Source organism: Nerophis lumbriciformis, linkage group LG13 (assembly GCF_033978685.3).
Source record: "Nerophis lumbriciformis linkage group LG13, RoL_Nlum_v2.1, whole genome shotgun sequence".
NCBI classification, from domain to species: domain Eukaryota; kingdom Metazoa; phylum Chordata; class Actinopteri; order Syngnathiformes; family Syngnathidae; genus Nerophis; species Nerophis lumbriciformis.
Window position 1 is genome coordinate 15384238 of NC_084560.2, and position 19176 is coordinate 15403413.

Here is a 19176-nt window from a genome sequence, read left to right on the forward strand (position 1 = left end):
TTTTTGGTTTTGGGGCTGCATCATGTGCATTTTGTCTGTTTTTTTCTCATGATTAGGTTGAGTCCATAATTCTCCAAATGGCTGAATTAATTATTATGTGAAATCATTCAGTGGCCTAGTGGTTAGAGTGTCCGCCCTGGGATTGGTAGGTTGTGAGTTCAAACCCCGGCCGAGTCATACCAAAGACTAAAAATGGGACCCATTACCTCCCTGCTTGGCACTCAGCATTAAAGGCCTACTGAAATGCGATTTTCTTATTTAAACGGGGATAGCAGGTCCATTCTATGTGTCATACTTGGTCATTTCGTGATATTGCCATATTTTTGCTGTAAGGATTTAGTAGAGAACATCGACGATAAAGTTTGCAACTTTTGGTCGCTGATAAAAAAGCCTTGCCTGTACCAGAAGTAGCAGATGATATGCGCGTGACGTCACAGGTTGTGGAGCTCCTCACATCTGCACATTGTTTACAATCATGGCCACTAGCAGCGAGAGCGATTCGGACCGAGAAAGCGACAATTTCCCCATTAATTTGAGCGAGGATGAAAGATTCGTGGATGAGGAAAGTGAGAGTGAAGTGGGAGCGATTCAGATAGGGAAGATGCTGTGAGAGGCGGGTGGGACCCGATATTCAGCTGGGAATGACTAAAACAGTAAATAAACACAAGACACTCTATTAGCCACAACACAACCAGGCTTATATTTAATATGCCACAAATGAATCCCGCATAACAAACACCTCCTCCTCCCGTCCATATAACCCGCCAATACAACTCAAACACCTGCACAACACACTCAATCTCACAGCCCAAAGTACCGTTCACCTCCCCAAAGTTCATACAGCACATATATTTCCCCAAAGTTACGTACGTGACATGCACATAGCGGCACGCACGTACGGGCAAGCGATCAAATGTTTGGAAGCTGCAGCTGCATGCGTACTCACGGTACCGTGTCTGCGTATCCAACTCAAAGTCCTCCTGGTAAGAGTCTCTGTTGTCCCAGTTCTCCACAGGCCAATGGTAAAGCTTGACTGTCATTTTTTGGGAATGTAAACAATGAAACACCGGCTGTGTTATCCGGCACAACAGTCAAGGGGTGCATTCTACGGCGGGGGTGCGTTATCCGGCACAACACCTGCCGCAATACACCGCTTCCCACCTACAGCTTTCTTCTTTGCTGTCTCCATTGTTCATTGAACAAATTGCAAAAGATTCACCAACACAGATGTCCAGAATACTGTGGAATTTTGCGATGAAAACAGACGACTTAATAGCTGGCCACCATGCTGTCCCAAAATGTCCTCTACAATCCGTGACGTCACGCGCAGACGTCATCATACCGAGACGTTTTCAGCAGGATATTTCGCGCGAAATTTAAAATTGCACTTTAGTAAGCTAACCCGGCCGTATTGGCATGTGTTGCAATGTTAAGATTTCATCATTGATATATAAACTATCAGACTGCGTGGTCGGTAGTAGTGGGTTTCAGTAGGCCTTTAAGGGTTGGAATTGGGGGTTAAATCACCAAAATGATTTCCGGGCGCAGCCACCGCTGCTACCCACTTCTCCCCTAACCTCCCAGGGGGTGATCAAGGGTGATGGGTCAAAAATGCAGAGAATAATTTCGCCACACCTGGTGTGTGTGACAATCATTGGCCCTTTAACTTTTTAAATTAATGTGAACAATTTTATTTTTTCAGGGTAGATTTATTGGTGGCAAGTGAAGCCTGGGAAAATGTATAAATTAGCAACAGGGTTAAAGGCTTAGGGAAAAAGCGGCTTATAGTCCGGCAATTACGGTACATTAACTTGGCTACATTTGTTTGCTGTAACAAGGTGGTAACACCTCCACAATATGAAAAGAGGTGCAGTTCTGCATTGCAAAAGAAACCCACAATTAATATTCATTACCGGTACTAATAACAGATTATCCTTGCAAAGCTATATTTTAGACAAAGCACTCGTACTTGATGTGAATAGATTATGCAGTTGTATTTGAAGTGCTATAAGGGTTAAAAGGTTTGTAAAATCCACAGTTCGGATCTTATCACAGTTTTTCAGTTTGATGTACATTGTACATATCATATACAGGTAAAAGCCAGTAAATTAGAATATTTTGAAAAACTTGATTTATTTCAGTAATTGCATTCAAAAGGTGTAACTTGTACATTATATTTATTCATTGCACACAGACTGATGCATTCGAATGTTTATTTCATTTAATTTTGATGATTTGAAGTGGCAACAAATGAAAATCCAAAATTCCGTGTGTCACAAAATTAGAATATTACTTAAGGCTACCGTATTTTCCGCACTATAAGGCGCACCGGATTATTAGCCGCACCTTCTATGAATTACATATTTCATAATTTTGTCCACCAATAAGCCGCCCCGGACTATAAGCCGCGCCTACGCTGCGCTAAAGTGAATGTCAAAAAAACGCTGCGCTAAAGTGAATGTCAAAAAAACAGTCAGATAGTTCAGTCAAACTTTAATAATATATTGAAAACCAGCGTTCTAACAACTCTGTCCCAAAATGTACGCAAATGTGCAATCACAAACATAGTAAAATTCAAAATGGTGTAGAGCAATAAATAGCAACATAATGTTGCTCGAACGTTAATGTCACAACACACAAAATAAACATAGCGCTCACCTTCTGAAGTTATTCTTCATTCGTAAATCCTTCGAATTCTTCGTCTTCGGTGTCCGAATTGAAAAGTTGCGCAAGCGTGGGATCCAAAAATGGCCGGCTCCGCCTCGTCGAAGTCATCGGATTCAGTGTCGCTGTTGTTGTGCAGCAGTTCTGTGAATCCTGCCTTCCGGAAAGCTCGGACCACAGTTGTGACCGAAACTATCTGCCCAGGCATTTACGATCCACTGGCAGATGTTGGCGTATGTCGACCGGCGCTATCTGCCCGTCTTAGTGAAGGTGTGTTCGCCTTCGGAGCTGTGTGAAAAAAGCCACCCGGCCTCTTCGCGTAAACTTCCCTTAACCACTCGCTCATCTTTTCTTCATCCATCCATCCCTTCGAGTTAGCTTTTATGATGACGCCGGCTGGAAAGGTCTCTTTTGGCAAGGTCTTCCTTTTGAATATCACCCTGGGTGGAAGTTAGCATGGCAAGCTAGAACCACAGTGAAGGATGACTTCTCATTCCCTGTGGTGCGAATATTCACCGTACGTGCTCCCGTTCCACAGTGCAGTTCACAGGAATATCAGTTGCTGTGAAATACGGTAGTAATCCGTGTGCGGATGGAGAGATTGCGTCTTTTTATGAACCGGATCCTTGTCGCGTAGTAGGAGCCATTTTGTGGTCTTTACAGATGTAAACAGGAAATGAAACGTACGGTGATATCCGCGCGTTTTTTCTTCTTCTTCCGGGGGCGGGTGAAGCGCTTCCTGTTCTATGGGGGCGGGTGCTTTCCTTGGCGGTTGCTTGCGTAGAAGAAGAAGCGCTTCCTGTTCTACCGGGAAAAAAGATGGCGGCTGTTTACCGAAGTTGCGAGACCGAAACTTTATGAAAATGAATCGTAATAAAGCGCACCGGGTTATAAGGCGCACTGTCAGCTTTTGAGAAAAATTGTGGTTTTTAGGTGCGCCTTATAGTGCGGAAAATACGGTAATACAAAAAAGGGATTTTTAGAAATGTTGGCCAACTGAAAAGTATGAAAATTAAAAATATGAGCATGTACAATACTCAATACTTGGTTGGAGCTCCTTTTGCCTCAATTACTGCGTTAATGTGGCGTGGCATGGAGTCGATGAGTTTCTGGCACTGCTCAGGTGTTATGAGAGCCCAGGTTGCTCTGATAGTGGCCTTCAACTCTTCTGCGTTTTTGGGTCTGGCATTCTGCATCTTCCTTTTCACAATACCCCACAGATTTTCTATGGGGCTAAGGTCAGGGGAGTTGGCGGGCCAATTTAGAACAGAAATACCATGGTCCGTAAACCAGGCACGGGTAGATTTTGCGCTGTGTGCAGGCGCCAAGTCCTGTTGGAACTTGAAATCTCCATCTCCATAGAGCAGGTCAGCAGCAGGAAGCATGAAGTGCTCTAAAACTTGCTGGTAGACGGCTGCGTTGACCCTGGATCTCAGGAAACAGAGTGGACCGACACCAGCAGATGACATGGCACCCCAAACCATCACTGATGGTGGAAACTTTACACTAGACTTCAGGCAACGTGGATCCTGTGCCTCTCCTGTCTTCCTCCAGACTCTGGGACCTCGATTTCCAAAGGAAATGCAAAATTTGCATGGTTGGGTGATGGTTTGGGGTGCCATGTCATCTGCTGGTGTCGGTCCACTCTGTTTCCTGAGATCCAGGGTCAACGCAGCCATCTACCAGCAAGTTTTAGAGCACTTCATGCTTCCTGCTGCTGACCTGCTCTATGGAGATGGAGATTTCAAGTTCCAACAGGACTTGGCGCCTGCACACAGCGCAAAATCTACCCGTGCCTGGTTTACGGACCATGGTATTTCTGTTCTAAATTGACCCGCCAACTCCCCTGACCTTAGCCCCATAGAAAATCTGTGGGGTATTGTGAAAAGGAAGATGCAGAATGCCAGACCCAAAAACGCAGAAGAGTTGAAGGCCACTATCAGAGCAACCTGGGCTCTCATAACACCTGAGCAGTGCCAGAAACTCATCGACTCCATGCCACGCCACATTAACGCAGTAATTGAGGCAAAAGGAGCTCCAACCAAGTATTGAGTATTGTACATGCTCATATTTTTCATTTTCATACTTTTCAGTTGGCCAACATTTCTAAAAATCCCTTTTTTGTATTAGCCTTAAGTAATATTCTAATTTTGTGACACACGGAATTTTGGATTTTCATTTGTTGCCACTTCAAATCATCAAAATTAAATGAAATAAACATTTGAATGCATCAGTCTGTGTGCAATGAATAAATATAATGTACAAGTTACACCTTTTGAATGCAATTACTGAAATAAATCAAGTTTTTCAAAATATTCTAATTTACTGGCTTTTACCTGTATATCATATATCCCAATAATCCACCATTCCTATTCTTTTGATCACTTAAGTTATGTACAGTGGTACCTCAATTTACAGTACTAGCACTTTGCATTCCATAACCAAGCTCGTAACGTAAACCACTCTTATTTCAAAGCAGCCCTGTCCATTAAAATGCATTGTGCTTGGTTCTCCCCCAAATACCACAATTTTGTAAAAAGCCTTTTTTTTATAAATAAAAGAAAACTTTTAGATCAATACTGTTTCAAGATATTTACAATAGCATGTACCGTATTTTTCGGAGTATAAGTCGCACCTGCCGAAAATGCATAATAAAGAAGGAAAAATACATATATAAGTCGCACTGGAGTATAAGTCGCATTTTTTGGGGAAATGTATTTGATAAAACCCAAAACCAAGAATATATATTTGAAAGGCAATTTAAAATAAATAAAGAATAGTGAACAACAGGCTGAATAAGTGTACGTTATATGCGGCATAAATAACCAACTGAGAACGTGCCTGGTATGTTAACCTAACATATTATGGTAAGAGTCATTCAAATAACTATAACATATTGAACATGCTATACGTTTACCAAACAATCTGTCACTCCTAATCGCTAAATCCCATGAAATCTTATACGTCTAGTGAATGAGCTAAATAATATTTGATATTTTACGGTAATGTGTTAATAATTTCACACATAAGTCTCTCCTGAGTATAAGTCGCACCCCCGCCCAAACTATGAAAAAAAAATGCGACTTAGAGTCCGAAAAATACGGTACTGCAAACAATTAACAGTAATTTTTTGTAATATAATATTGTATAGCATTTACCTTGGGAAGCGTGCTAATGCTACTTCATTGTTACTAAGTACGCTTATTATCCCCTTTTATTATACGATACTGGTTTTAATAGAGCTGGTTGCGTGTTTCTCTCGTGACTTTTGGCAACACCAGCTGCGTTTCCATTACCCCTGGAAATGTGCAAAACCTAAAAATATCGCAATAAGAAACTGGTAAAGGAAACACTCATATTTCGAAAAACCTCTCAAATATCGCTAAAATATTTTTAACCTAGCATGTGGTGACATTCAGACGTTTCGATATTTAAGTGTGTCGCAAAAGCATGATGGAAACGCTTTTTTTTTGGCATTTACACGGCACCTAAACATCAGACATGATGTGTCCGTGAATTTCTCGTTCACAGTTCTCTCCCAAAAATTCCTTATTTGTAGCCGCTGCCATCCGCAAGGACGTTGCCTTTTGAGCGATCACCCGCTGCCTTCGTCTTCTATTGACAATCAAAGCAACAGCAGTGGCTACAATTGTTACCACAGCTCCAAAACTATGGAATTGCAAAGCTTCCATCTTCCTCAAAGTGGAGTCTTGCAGGAAGAAATTTGTATAAGAGTTACGGCTCATAACGCAAAACACCCTTTAATATTTCCAATTTCTTGTGGGATGAATCGGAGAAGTCACTTCCGTTTGACAACATAACAAGCGATGTTTGACTGTCAACAAAGCTATTGTTCGACCATCATGTTTGTTGAGTCCGGACTAGACAAAACAAATTGAATTCTTCTAAGTGTTTTTATGGATACATTTTTATCGTTTGTGGTCGCTTGCACGGAGGCTCTCCTCGCGTGACAGACTTACTCTGCAGCGGGGCTTTATACACCATTTAGTCTGCAGGTAGGTCTTATTTATAATGGTTTCTCTCTCTGATTTGGTCGTCTGCTTCTCCTTCTTAACACTAATTTTTTTAAATTCTGATAGTTGGAGGACAGATGTTGACCTTTGGGCTGCGCATAAATGTGCGCCTCAACTGTCTAATCAAAACACGTTTGTTTCTTGTTTAAATAAACGTGTAACAATACATAAAATCTTTGTCGCTCTAAAAGTCCCTGTTACAAATATTACTTCAACCAGTATTAAAAATGCTTGTGAATCAAGGTATGCTCACAATTTAAAGCATAACAAAAAGTCAAGAGACAAATTGGCACCACTGTGTAGTTACAGAGCTGCCAACGTTTGGTGTTTGAATTCCCGTAGATCTCCTTCCATGCACTTTTGTCTAATATACACAGCATTGCACATCTAATATTACTATAATGATGAACAAAGGTGTTGTAGGCCAATTATCTGTGGTCATTTTTTGGGCTAAACAAAGAGCAACAATCTTTATGTAAACAGTCGTACAGGTAAAACTCAAAATAGAATATTGTGCGAAAGTCCATTCATGTCAACAATTCAACTTCAAATGTAAAACTAATATCTGATTTAAAGTCCATCCATCCATTTTCTACCGCTTATTCCCTTTGGGGCTCATTACATGCAAAGTAAGATATAACAAGCCTTTATTTCTGATAATTCTGATGACTATGGATTACAGTTTTTGAAAACGCCAAATGTTCTGAGATTTTCAATTCAAGGTTTTCATAAACTCTAAGCCATAATCGTCAAATTTATGTCATAAAAAGGCTTGAACTATCTTGAGTTGCATGTTAAGAGCCTATGTAACATATTAGTTTCACTTTGTATTTATTGGAATTAACAAACCTTTCAAATTTCTATAGTTTCCCCTGTATATTTTTTAATTTCTTCTTGCATAGATGGGCAGTTCAAACACTTGAGTGGAGGAAATGTGCACTTTAAAAATACCCATATGTTAATTTCTGCTTTGGAGTTGTATTTTCTGACAGTTTGAGTTATTAAATGTGTCCTGGTTGGTGTCTGGATGAGTGCGGGTTAGACAAAAAGGAATGTACACACTTCAAGCGAGACAGATAGATTTGTTTTGGCATGTTTTTTTATTTTGATAAAGTGATTGTTGATCGACCACCTTACCTTCATCCTTTCAACATCCGAGCAAAATCGTTTTTGTGTGGATAAAAAAAAAACTTTTTTTTTTATCCACACAAAAACATCACAATCCAGGAGATTCATAACTTCAGTAGGGATGTCAGTGGACAAGGGACTATATATGGGAGACTTTTGGATATTTTTTTAATGTCTGCCAAAGAGCTCCCATACAGCTGACCTACACTTTACAATGCCATGGACACATCCTCTGTTTTTTTGTTGTTATTTTTTTTGTTGTTGTTTTTTTTTTAATCCACTTGCCAAGTCTCCAACACAAATGTCTTCAGAACTTTTGCTTCTTCTTTGCCTTATGTTGCGCAATGCATATGCATATGACATACACACACGCGCTCCAAACTGAGTAGTAAAAAGAAAAAACGCTCCGAACAGTGTCACATCAACCGTACGGTTTTGTATTTTTTCAAATGCCCTTTCATTTCTAAAGTAAACTGTGTTGAAGAATATATGGTTCAGCCATAAAAGCGTGAATTGATTAGTCACCACAGAGACGGTATCCAATGGGGAGAGTTAATTTGGTGAAGTGGGATGTACAGCGGCCTGCTGTGGCTTTATTGAAACGCACTCGATCGAAGTTGTTGACATAGTGATGACGAGAGAAGTGATTAATTAAATACTAAATAGGTATCCCAGATTTCTTTATTTGTCCAACACGATTAAATGTATTAGATGAAAATGCTTGACCTTCACTGACCAACCATCAGGACAGGTTTCAGTAATTATTTGCTGACTGTAATTTACCTGTTTCCAGCTGAAGATCCTTCTGAGAATTATGTGAAGCTGAGGGACTACGTGCTGGTCAAGCTTTGTCAGGACTTGTCGCCCTTTGCTGAAGACAAACTCCACCTTGGCCTGTCTGCTGAAATGGTGGAAGAGGCACAAACAAAACTCAAAATCAACAAGGTGCTGTATAAGGCTCTCAAGTCATTGTTGCCAATATTTTATACTTAAGTGTTCTATCAATGATTGCTAGATTATTCCCTTACAGTAGTAAATGTCAGAAAATGTCTAAACTTCCAAAAATATTGAATTAACATTTAGCAGATGCTCATGGCTTCCTCTCACCTTTTTTTGTTATTAGTTGTTTGTGTCTCTTGAGGGACTGACATATTGGGAACTGACTGTTTTGTCGAACAATTCGTATGATACATATACAAAGCCCGTTTCGATATGAGTTGGGAAATTGTGTTAGATGTAAATATAAACGGAATACAATGATTTGCAAATCATTTTCAACCCATATTCAGTTGAATATGCTACAAAGACAACATATTTGATGTTCAAACTGATAAACTTTTTTTTTTTTGCAAATAATCATTAACTTTAGAATTTGATGCCAGCAACACGTGACAAAGAAGTTGGGAAAGGTGGCAATCAATACTGATAAAGTTGAGGAATGCTCATCAAACACTTATTTGGAACATCCCACAGGTGAACAGGCAAATTGGGAACAGGTGGGTGCCATGATTGGGTATAAAAGTAGATTCCATGAAATGCTCAGTCATTCACAAACAAGGATGGGGCGAGGGTCACCACTTTGTCAACAAATGCGTGAGCAAATTGTTGAACAGTTTATAAGAAAAACCTTTCTCAACCAGCTATTGCAAGGAATTTAGGGATTTCACTATCTACGGTCCGTAATATCATCAAAGGGTTCAGAGAATCTGGAGAAATCACTGCACGTAAGCAGCTAAGCCCGTGATCTTTGATCCCTCAGGCTGTACTGCATCAACAAGCGACATCAGCGTGTAAAGGATATCACCACATGGGCTCAGGAACACTTCAGAAACTCACTGTCAGTAACTACAGTTGGTCGCTACATCTGTAAGTGCAAGTTGAAACTCTCCTATGCAAGGCGAAAACTGTTTATCAACAACACCCAGAAACGCCGTCGGCTTCGCTGGGCCTGAGCTCATCTAAGATGGACTGATACAAAGTGGAAAAGTGTTCTGTGGTCTGACGAGTCCACATTTCAAATTGTTTTTGGAAACTGTGGACGTCGTGTCCTCCGGACCAAAGAGGAAAAGAACCATCCGGATTGTTATAGGCGCAAAGTTGAAAAGCCAGCATCTGTGATGGTATGGGGGTGTATTAGTGCCCAAGACATGGGTAACTTACACATCTGTGAAGGCACCATTAATGCTGAAAGGTACATATAGGTTTTGGAGCAACATATGCTGCCATCCAAGCAACGTTACCATGGACGCCCCTGCTTATTTCAGCAAGACAATGCCAAGCCACGTGTTACATCAACGTGGCTTCATAGTAAAAGAGTGTGGGTACTAGACTGGCCTGCCTGTAGTCCAGAACTGTCTCCCATTGAAAATGTGTGGCGCATTATGAAGCCTAAAATACCACAACGGAGACCCCCGGACTGTTGAACAACTTAAGCTGTACATCAAGCAAGAATGGGAAAGAATTCCACCTGAGAAGCTTAAAAAATGTGTTTCCTCAGTTCCCAAACGTTTACTGAGTGTTGTTAAAAGGAAAGGCCATGTAACACAGTGGTGAACATGCCCTTTCCCAACTACTTTGGCACGTGTTGCAGCCATGAAATTCTAAGTTAATTATTATTTGCAAAAAAAAAAAAAAAGTTTATGAGTTTGAACACCAAATATCTTGTCTTTGTAGTGCATTCAATTGAATATGGGTTGAAAAGGATTTGCAAATCATTGTATTCCGTTTATATTTACATCTAACACAATTTCCCAACTCATATGGAAACGGGGTTTGTACTTTCATGAATAATTGGGAATGCCGGTGGAATACATTGTGGTTATCCACAAACATGCATTTGTATATAACATGTATTTATTTGGCAGAGAATACTTGAGAGTATTTTTTCTCAGTATAATCTTTATTCCAAGAAGTAAAGGGGAACAAATAATTCACAATTGAACCTTAAAATCCTTATTTGAACATAAAACTTTGAGTTGGTTAATAACTTAAGTAAAATGCACATGACAGCTTCAACTGCGCAACCACAAAATCATGTATTTTAAATTGTAATTTATGTAACTTCAGCCCAGATTAGTGCATAAGGATTTAACCCATCTTGCCGTGTTTACATTTTATTTGTACTGCAGCCCAACATAAGTCAGCCTAATATAAATGTCATTGAAAAAAAACATTCGGAATTGCACTAATTTCGAGTTTAAATCACTGTTACCTCTACAGAAACATGCAAGGAGAGTGTACGAAATACTCCGTCTGAGAGCAACAGACATGAGTGATGAAGAAAAAGCAAGAGAGTACCGCTTGGAGGTGAAAAAGAGGCTGTTTGGGCCATACAGGGTGAGTTTTTAGAAGTTGGTTTGTATGAGGAAAATAGTCTAAATACTCTGTAAATTTAAGAAGCGCCTCTGCCATCACTGTGCTCTCATTATTGATTACATGTCTGACAGGGATAATCATTAACGTGTATTTAAAGCACTTTGTCAACAAGCTTCTCCTAAGCTTAATTGCTTAGGAGAAGCCTATTATAAAGTGGATGAGTACAACGGCATGCTAACATAGCCTCCCAGATCCCATTTGCTTGTGATATTTTCTTTTTGAGCTGCTCAATGCTGCTGTGCATACCAAGCATTAGAGATTCAGCTGTCAGTGGAGAAACCGCACGTTTCCAAAGAGGCAGAGTCGGACGTGGAAGAGGTCCCATGTGTTAAATCGTCAGGGCGAGATCTGCTTGCCAGATGCTGCCATTTTTTCTTCCCTGAGGAGATTTAGCATGTCGTTAGCTAAATGGTGAAGGCCGCTGTTTTGTGAACGTGAGAGGATTATACTGCTCTGCTCTAAGCGAGCGTATTTTACATATCCCTAGAGACCTTGTCTGCATGCATGTTTACGCATGCACCTTTTGTAACAGTTTTTCAGTCCAAAGCTTTCACATCACTTTCCCAATAACCCGGAAAGAAAAAAAGTATAAGAAGTAAAGTTTCGCAAACAATGGAGAGCCACCGATTACAGCGTCTTGTGCAAGGTCAACCGACGACACAACATCTGCGTTTAACAGAAGTTAATACAAATAATAACAGAATAAATTAACAAATTAATGAGATGGTTTGACAAAAACAGACTATCTTTGAATTTCAGTAAAACTAAAATAATGCTTTTCAGTAACAGAAGAGAAATTCAAACAAAAATTAAAAAATAGACGGAGTAGATGTTAAAAGAGTTTTGAAAAAATATATTTTTGGGTGTAATAATCAGGCATGTGAAATGTCTGCAAAATCTGCGTTTTTAAACATGTATTTTCTCTTCAAAATCTAAAATAAATATATCAAAAAATAGGATCCAAACTAAATTTGTTGAACGCTCACCTCGCCCGCAGGTACTCACAATTCCTCTTTCCCAAACACAGAACTAAATTGCAGGACAGGGAGGCGATCAAGGACGCCGAAACAAGTTTGCCAGTTAGCTTACTTGCCTGCGTTCACTCTCCGAGCCACAATGTTGACAGCTTTCTACTTTGCTGATAATCATATTTGGATGATCACAATTTGGAAACTTTTAGTTCCGAACCATTTGTCCTTGTAGCGCATTTATTAGTTGCCAGCGAGAAGGTATATTTTTGATGTGACGGATGTAGACCGAGGTCAAAACATGATGCATGGCTATGGGATAGAGTTGCCAATTGGGAAACGTTTTGTGAGTTTTTGCATGGAGATTATAGAATTTTACATGACATTTTCAATGATGGTAATGTTAGTAAATTATCTACTAAAAAGACCTAAAACTTCTCTGGTACATTACATTGGATAGGTAAGTGTAAAAAAAAAAAACAGCCAAAAGAGGTTGGTAGATGGGAATAAATGGAATGGTAAAATGTAGTGTAGAAATGCACTCATTTGCAGAAAATGTCAACTTGATTTTCAGAAATGTTCTTTCAGGGCTTGCGTGGTAGCATTTTGTGCTGATAAAAGTTTCCCTTATTTTTTCCTCAAAGTGTGCTCGCATGCCTGAATAATAGATGAGAAAATTACCAGTAACTGGCAATCTTATCAACAGTGATTAAAGTAAAAATATGTTCTGGACAAAAATCACTCTATTCTCTACTGCTCGCCAGTGTTATCATATCGGAGTTATTGTGCAGAAATATAGGGGAATAACTACAAAAGTACATTTATACGCTTACCATGTTACAAAAAAGAAAGTTAAAAAAATACATAGTGATACATGCAGTGATTACAAATACATTCGAAGCAGCCACCAAAGTTGACATACCGGTACTGCACACGAAAGTAAAAATTTCTCTGATTGTTGGTCCAAAACTAATACATTTTTTGTCAAAATGAGGGTGAGAAACATTTATTTGGTCGTTCTGTGTGTGTTTTTTTTGTTTTTTTACATGTATTGCGCCGTCGGGTGCGTGTTAGAGTGCCTGCTGGTTACTAAACACTGCAGGAATGTAGCAGCAGAGTGCATCAAATATGCCCACAAGATTAAACTTTCACTCAAAAAATCATGTTTTATTGTAACTTTATGAGGTGGTGCATGTTTAGAATTATATCTAGACCTATTATTTTGGTTTGATTCATCAGAAAAACTGACGTCAAAACGTAGCCTTGGGTAATATATTGATTTTATCTATGAATTCAAGTTTTTTGTTGTAGACAATTTAAAAAATCCAAAATGTATGTTTTTCTTCTCTTGCTCTTGCATATTTTTTGCCCTCATGAGCTTCCGTAGACCTCGCCTGCCCCGTTACTTTTTTAGCGGAGATCCACAAGGCTAGCAAATCATGGATAATGCTAATGAGAGCGAGACGTTTGTTCCAAAGAAAACAAAAGTGTTGCCAGTGCTTTAGATTTGCGGCAACAGGCGCGGAACAAATTACTTCACGCTGCAAAGTTTCTTTACAAAGGGCAGGAGCACAATAAACTTATTCCAGCATCTGAAACGGCAGGCGAGTGGTGGAAATGCAACTCTTCATAAGGCTGTGATAGTGATACATGTGCAATGAACTGTACATTGTCTTTAAAATTAGTACACACTAACAAGGAGCCCAGGAAAAGCCTGTTTATCCACTTACAGTACTAAAACCATCTCAATGTTTTACTTGATTATTTTTTTGCATATAGTGTACAATTCTACATTTTTATTTACAGTAGTATTTTATTCAAAACAGAAGTTTTAAGTTTGCTCTTTATTCGTCTGATATTTATTACTATTTAATGATAATTCATTATTATTCCGTATCTTTATTGATTTATTGGCATGCAGTGTGCAATGCTACATTTTTATTTACAGAAGTATTTTTTTCAAGACAGAAGTTGTAAGTTTGCACTTTATTAATCTCAATGTTGGAGATAATTATTTATTTGCATGCAATGTGCAATGCTACATTTTGTCTACAGAAGTATTTTATTCAAGCAGAAGTATTGCCTAAAATTATTGCATAAAAAGTACAATTGAAATCTGGTCTGAAAATAACATTATACACATTTGAATTTTGCTAAGAGTAAGACGCAGTGTCAAGTCAATCTACAAGTTTTGATCAAATAAAGGCAAAACTTGTTTTGAACTACCTCTGTAATTTTTATGCAGTGATGTATTAAAAAAAAAATTGGGGGGGAAAAATTGGAAATTAGGCCATATCACCTAGGCCAGGGGTCGGCAACCCGCGGCTCTAGAGCCGCATGCGGCTCTTTAGCGCCGCCTTAGTGGCTCTCTGGAGCTTTTTCAAAAATGTATGAAAAATTGTTTTAATATGGTTTCCGTAGAAGGACAAACATGACGCAAACCTCCCTAATTGTTATAAAGCACACTGTTTATATTAAACATGCCTCACTGATTCGAGTATTTGGCGGTCCTTGAACTCACCGTAGTTTGTTTACATATATAACTTTCTCCGACTTGCTAGGACGTGTTTTATGCCACTTCTTTTTCTGTCTCGTTTTGTCCACCAAACTTTTAACGTTGTGCATGAATGCACAAAGGTGAGTTTTGTTGATGTTATTGACTTGTGTGGAGTGCTAATCAGACATATTTGGTCACTGCATGACTGCCAGCTAACCGATGCTAACATGCTATTTCGGCTAGCTATATGTACATATTGCATCATTATGCCTCGTTTGTAGGTATATTTGAGGTAATTTAGTTTCCTTTAAGTCATCTTAATTCAATTTATATCTCATGACACACTATCTGTATGTAATATGGCTTTTAATTTTTTGCGGCTCCAGACAGATTTGTTTTTGTATTTTTAGTCCAATATGGCTCTTTCAACATTTTGGGTTGCCGACCCCTGACCTAGGCCTATCAAAACAACAGAAATTGCATGATTCTAGGCACAGCCACACACGTCCTTGGTAGCAATAATGGCGCCTGTTGTTTAATTGGCCATACTCTCTTTAACATGACTCTGCTTGTGACCACGAGGAACATGCTTTAACAGTATCATGCTTCAAACCCTGCTTCAAAAAGCTGTGCACTACACAACCTGCTCATTGTAACCATTACTCCGGACTTCTTAATTTTAATTAAAAAAAAATCAGCACAAATTGTTATATTCATTTTTGATTATTGCTGTAGTGGTAAGGGATAATGTACTAATTCACCTTTTTTTTTTAAACGAACAATGGCACAATTAGTATTGCTAAATAGTTAATGTAACTTGATGGGCTTGTGGGTAAATACCCTCATGGATAGTGAACACGTCCTATTTCTGTTGAGCAGAAGAATCAGAGAGAGCTGACAAAGATGAAGAAGTGCCTGCGGCCGGAGGAGCTAGAGTCCCACTTGGGTCAGATGGACACTCCGACACAGCACGAAGAGCTGGAGAAGAGCTACCAGGTGGTTGTGGAAGACTACCGCAGAATCATCGAGAGGCTGGCAGCGCATGCCTGATGAGAGAGACCGCTGGCCAAGAGCCTGCCCTCTAATCCATGTGCTCCATCTGTACAAAACCCTGAACTATCGCTGTGACCAAGGAGAGACATTTAAAAGGTCAAATGAAACCACAGAATGGTGTTTGCAGTGGAAAGGGCAAGTTTTTTTCTACGAGCTTGTGTTGGTACACTGGAGGAATAATGCAGCTGGGGTAGGGCGACACTTCCTGTTTGTCCAACATTTTCCCACAAGTCATGTTTATAGATGTTTTTTTTCTTGAACATTTCCCATTCTCCCACTGTTTTGCAGCACTTCAAATAAAAATGTTATTTGTAGGGGGCGAGCGTTGGGTATTTCTTCACAAATACGTTTTTGCCCAGAAGTTTTATTTTAGTATCTAAAGCTATTTTTAATACGGTGTAATCCCTTGAGAAATAATGCCAAGAAAACTGCTCAATTTATCCGAGGTAAATAGATGTAATTTGTTTTCCGAATGTAAGGGAGCCTCCTGCATGGCTGATTAATGCATTTTCCAGCATGGGTTTCCCATAATGTACCTGCGAGAAATGTCATCTTGTTCAGGCACCCTCTCCTGGTAAATGCAACTTCTAATTGCCACTGATGTGGAGGGCTTCTATGTGCTAATGATTATCATGGTGTTCAATTGAAAACCTTTGTATCCCTACACCTCCTCTGGGCGTGCAGATCAGCGCGATGAATACCTATCATACTTTGATACTTTAGCACATTGTCACCAAATGAAGACTGCCAGGTCAATTTTCAATTTTTCCCCCACCCTTTCCACTTGTAACAAGACAAAACCTTGGAACTCTTCACATGTGTAATATGGCTTGATTGAAGCCACTTGTGTACACAAGGGCCTCATCTCGCTCTAGTTCATTTTTTTCTGCTGCAAATGCATATTTTGCATTGCACTCAGTTTCGCCAACTGACCTGCTGGTGCATAGTGGCTTTTTTATCTGGTAAGCTTTCCAATTTTGGTGGGTGTACATTACGGTTAACATTGTTCTGGTTGGAAGTATTTTTAATTAATTGTATTCCATATCCAGTGGGCCAACTCGATTGCTGCTAATGAAGTGGAGACTTTGTGTCACGGATAGGTAAGCTGCAATCCCCCTTCTTTATCACACCAACACAAATGTTTTTCCCCCCATCAGTTAGCGGAATACTTCCTGGTTTATAGAAGATGGTGGATGATTTTGTTGGTGTCACATATACTCCAATATTAAAACGTGTAATAATTGTGCAATGTCTTTCAGTGTTTCACAAGAATTGCTGTAAATGTATTTTGCATTTGTCTATGCGCCACCTATATTTTTGGCATACCTGGACTGCTAACTGCCGTTATATCTCCTCTGGGAGATTATGTATTCGCCAGGGTTTGTCAGTTAGCAAGATAACTCGGTTATGGTCGGGTTTTCATGAAAATTTAAGGAAATTCAATAAGAAAACAAGTGATTTTATTTTGGGGGCGATCTCGACCATTGCTACTATAAATAAATGATAAATGGGTTATACTTGTATAGCGCTTTTCTACCTTCAAGGTACTCAAAGCGCTTTGACAGTATTTCCACATTCACCCATTCACACACACATTCACACACTGATGGCGGGAGCTGCCATGCAAGGCGCTAACCAGCAGCCATCAGGAGCAAGGGTGAAGTGTCTTGCTCAAGGACACAACGGACGTGACTCTATATGTGACTTTATGTTTACATTATGAGGCTCAAGTTGTCGGTGTGTTTATACCGCGGCCTCCACCCAAAGAGATAAATAGAGTGGACGACTGACATGAGGGTTCACTTTGTTCATTTAATTCTGCTATAGAATAAACATGCCCAAGTGTTGAGACTATGGATGTCCGATAATGGCTTTTTGCCGATATTCCGATATTGTCCAACTCTTTAATTACTGATATCAACCGATACCGATATCAACCGATATATGCAGTCGTGGAATTAACACATTATTATGCCTAATTTGGACAACCAGGTATGGTGAAGATAAGGTACTTTTTAACTTTTTTTTTATAAAATAAGATAAATAAATTAAAAACATTTTCTTGAATAAAAAAGAAAGTAGAACAATATAAAAACAGTTACATAGAAACTAGTAATTAATGAAAATTAGTAAATTTAAGTGTTAAAGGTTAGTACTATTAGTGGACCAGCAGCACGCACAATCATGTGTGCTTACGGACTGTATCCCTTGCAGACTGTATTGATATATATTGATATATAATGTAGGAACCAGAATATTAATAACAGAAAGAAACAACCCTTTTGTGTGAATGAGTGTAAATGGGGGAGGGAGGTTTTTTGGGTTGGTGCACTAACTGTAAGTATATCTTGTGTTTTTTATGTTGATTTAATAAAAAAAACCGATACCGATAATTAAAAACAACGATACCGATAATTTCCGATATTACATTTTAACGCATTTATCGGCCGATATTATCGGACATCTCTAGTTGAGACCAATGCAAAGACTGAACAAACCACCAACGTGGCTTTTTAAATTTTTTTATTTACCCTTCAATTAATACCCGCACCAGGATTTTAGGTGTTTGTTTGTTAGTGAGCAACATAACTCAAAGTTAAGGGTGGATTTTCATGAATATTCCAGCAAATGTCAGAAATGGTATAAGATATTGGGGGGGGGGATCAAAATAATTTCTTTGATAAGTGACCTTATATTTACGTTACGAGGCTCAAATTCCCTGCTTGTGTATGCTAGTGGCCCCACCTCTATCCACAGAGACAAGTAGAGCAGTTGACTGACAGGAGTGTTCGCTACCTTTAGTTCCAGTGTTGAACAACCTGGCCCAAGTGTTGAGACAGAGGCAAAGACTGAACCATTTTGCAGCCTGTTTAAACTAAAACAAACACGTACCGACATGGCTATTTTATTATTCCTTTGATCAATCACCTCTGCCAGGAATGTAATTAGAAACAAACATCCGTCCATCCTTTTGCTACCGCTCGTCCCTTACGGGGTCAAAAAAACAACTGGTGATAAGATTTTGGTACTGATCCAGATATCCGTAAGGATTCCGTTTCTCTCTGTGCTTTGAGTGCTTTTCTAGTTACCTACTCTGTCAAATTAAATGCTTTAAGAAGTCATTAGAATAACTGAACTGGTGGTTGTTTTTGCATAATACCATCCACATATGATGTTGCATTTTAACAATATACAGTACAGTCCAAACGTTTGGACACACCCTCTCATTTCAATGCATTTTCTTTATTTTCATGACTATTTACATTGTAGATTGTCACATCAAAACTATGAATGAACACATGTTAAGTACATTATTATTATTTATATATATGTATTATTATGCATTGTATTATTTATTATTTACTGTTATTTATTATGTATTTTATTATTTATAAATATGTATATTATTGTTATTATTATTATACATTGTTAAGTACTTAACAAAAATAGGTGAAAT

At 39.0% G+C, this 19176-nt stretch overlaps 1 protein-coding gene across 1 annotated transcript in view; it reads left to right on the forward strand.

Annotated features, from left to right (window-relative positions):
- hat1 (histone acetyltransferase 1) overlaps positions 1-16033 on the forward strand; it is a 31256-nt gene extending 15223 nt beyond the window's left edge. Inside the window, exons 9-11 of the mRNA XM_061971620.2 lie at positions 8620-8771; positions 11046-11162; positions 15546-16033. Of these exons, the coding sequence (XP_061827604.2) occupies positions 8620-8771; positions 11046-11162; positions 15546-15716 (440 nt within the window). The 3' untranslated portion in view covers positions 15717-16033. The remainder of the gene's footprint in view (positions 1-8619; positions 8772-11045; positions 11163-15545) is intronic.
- Positions 16034-19176: the final 3143 nt, after the last annotated feature.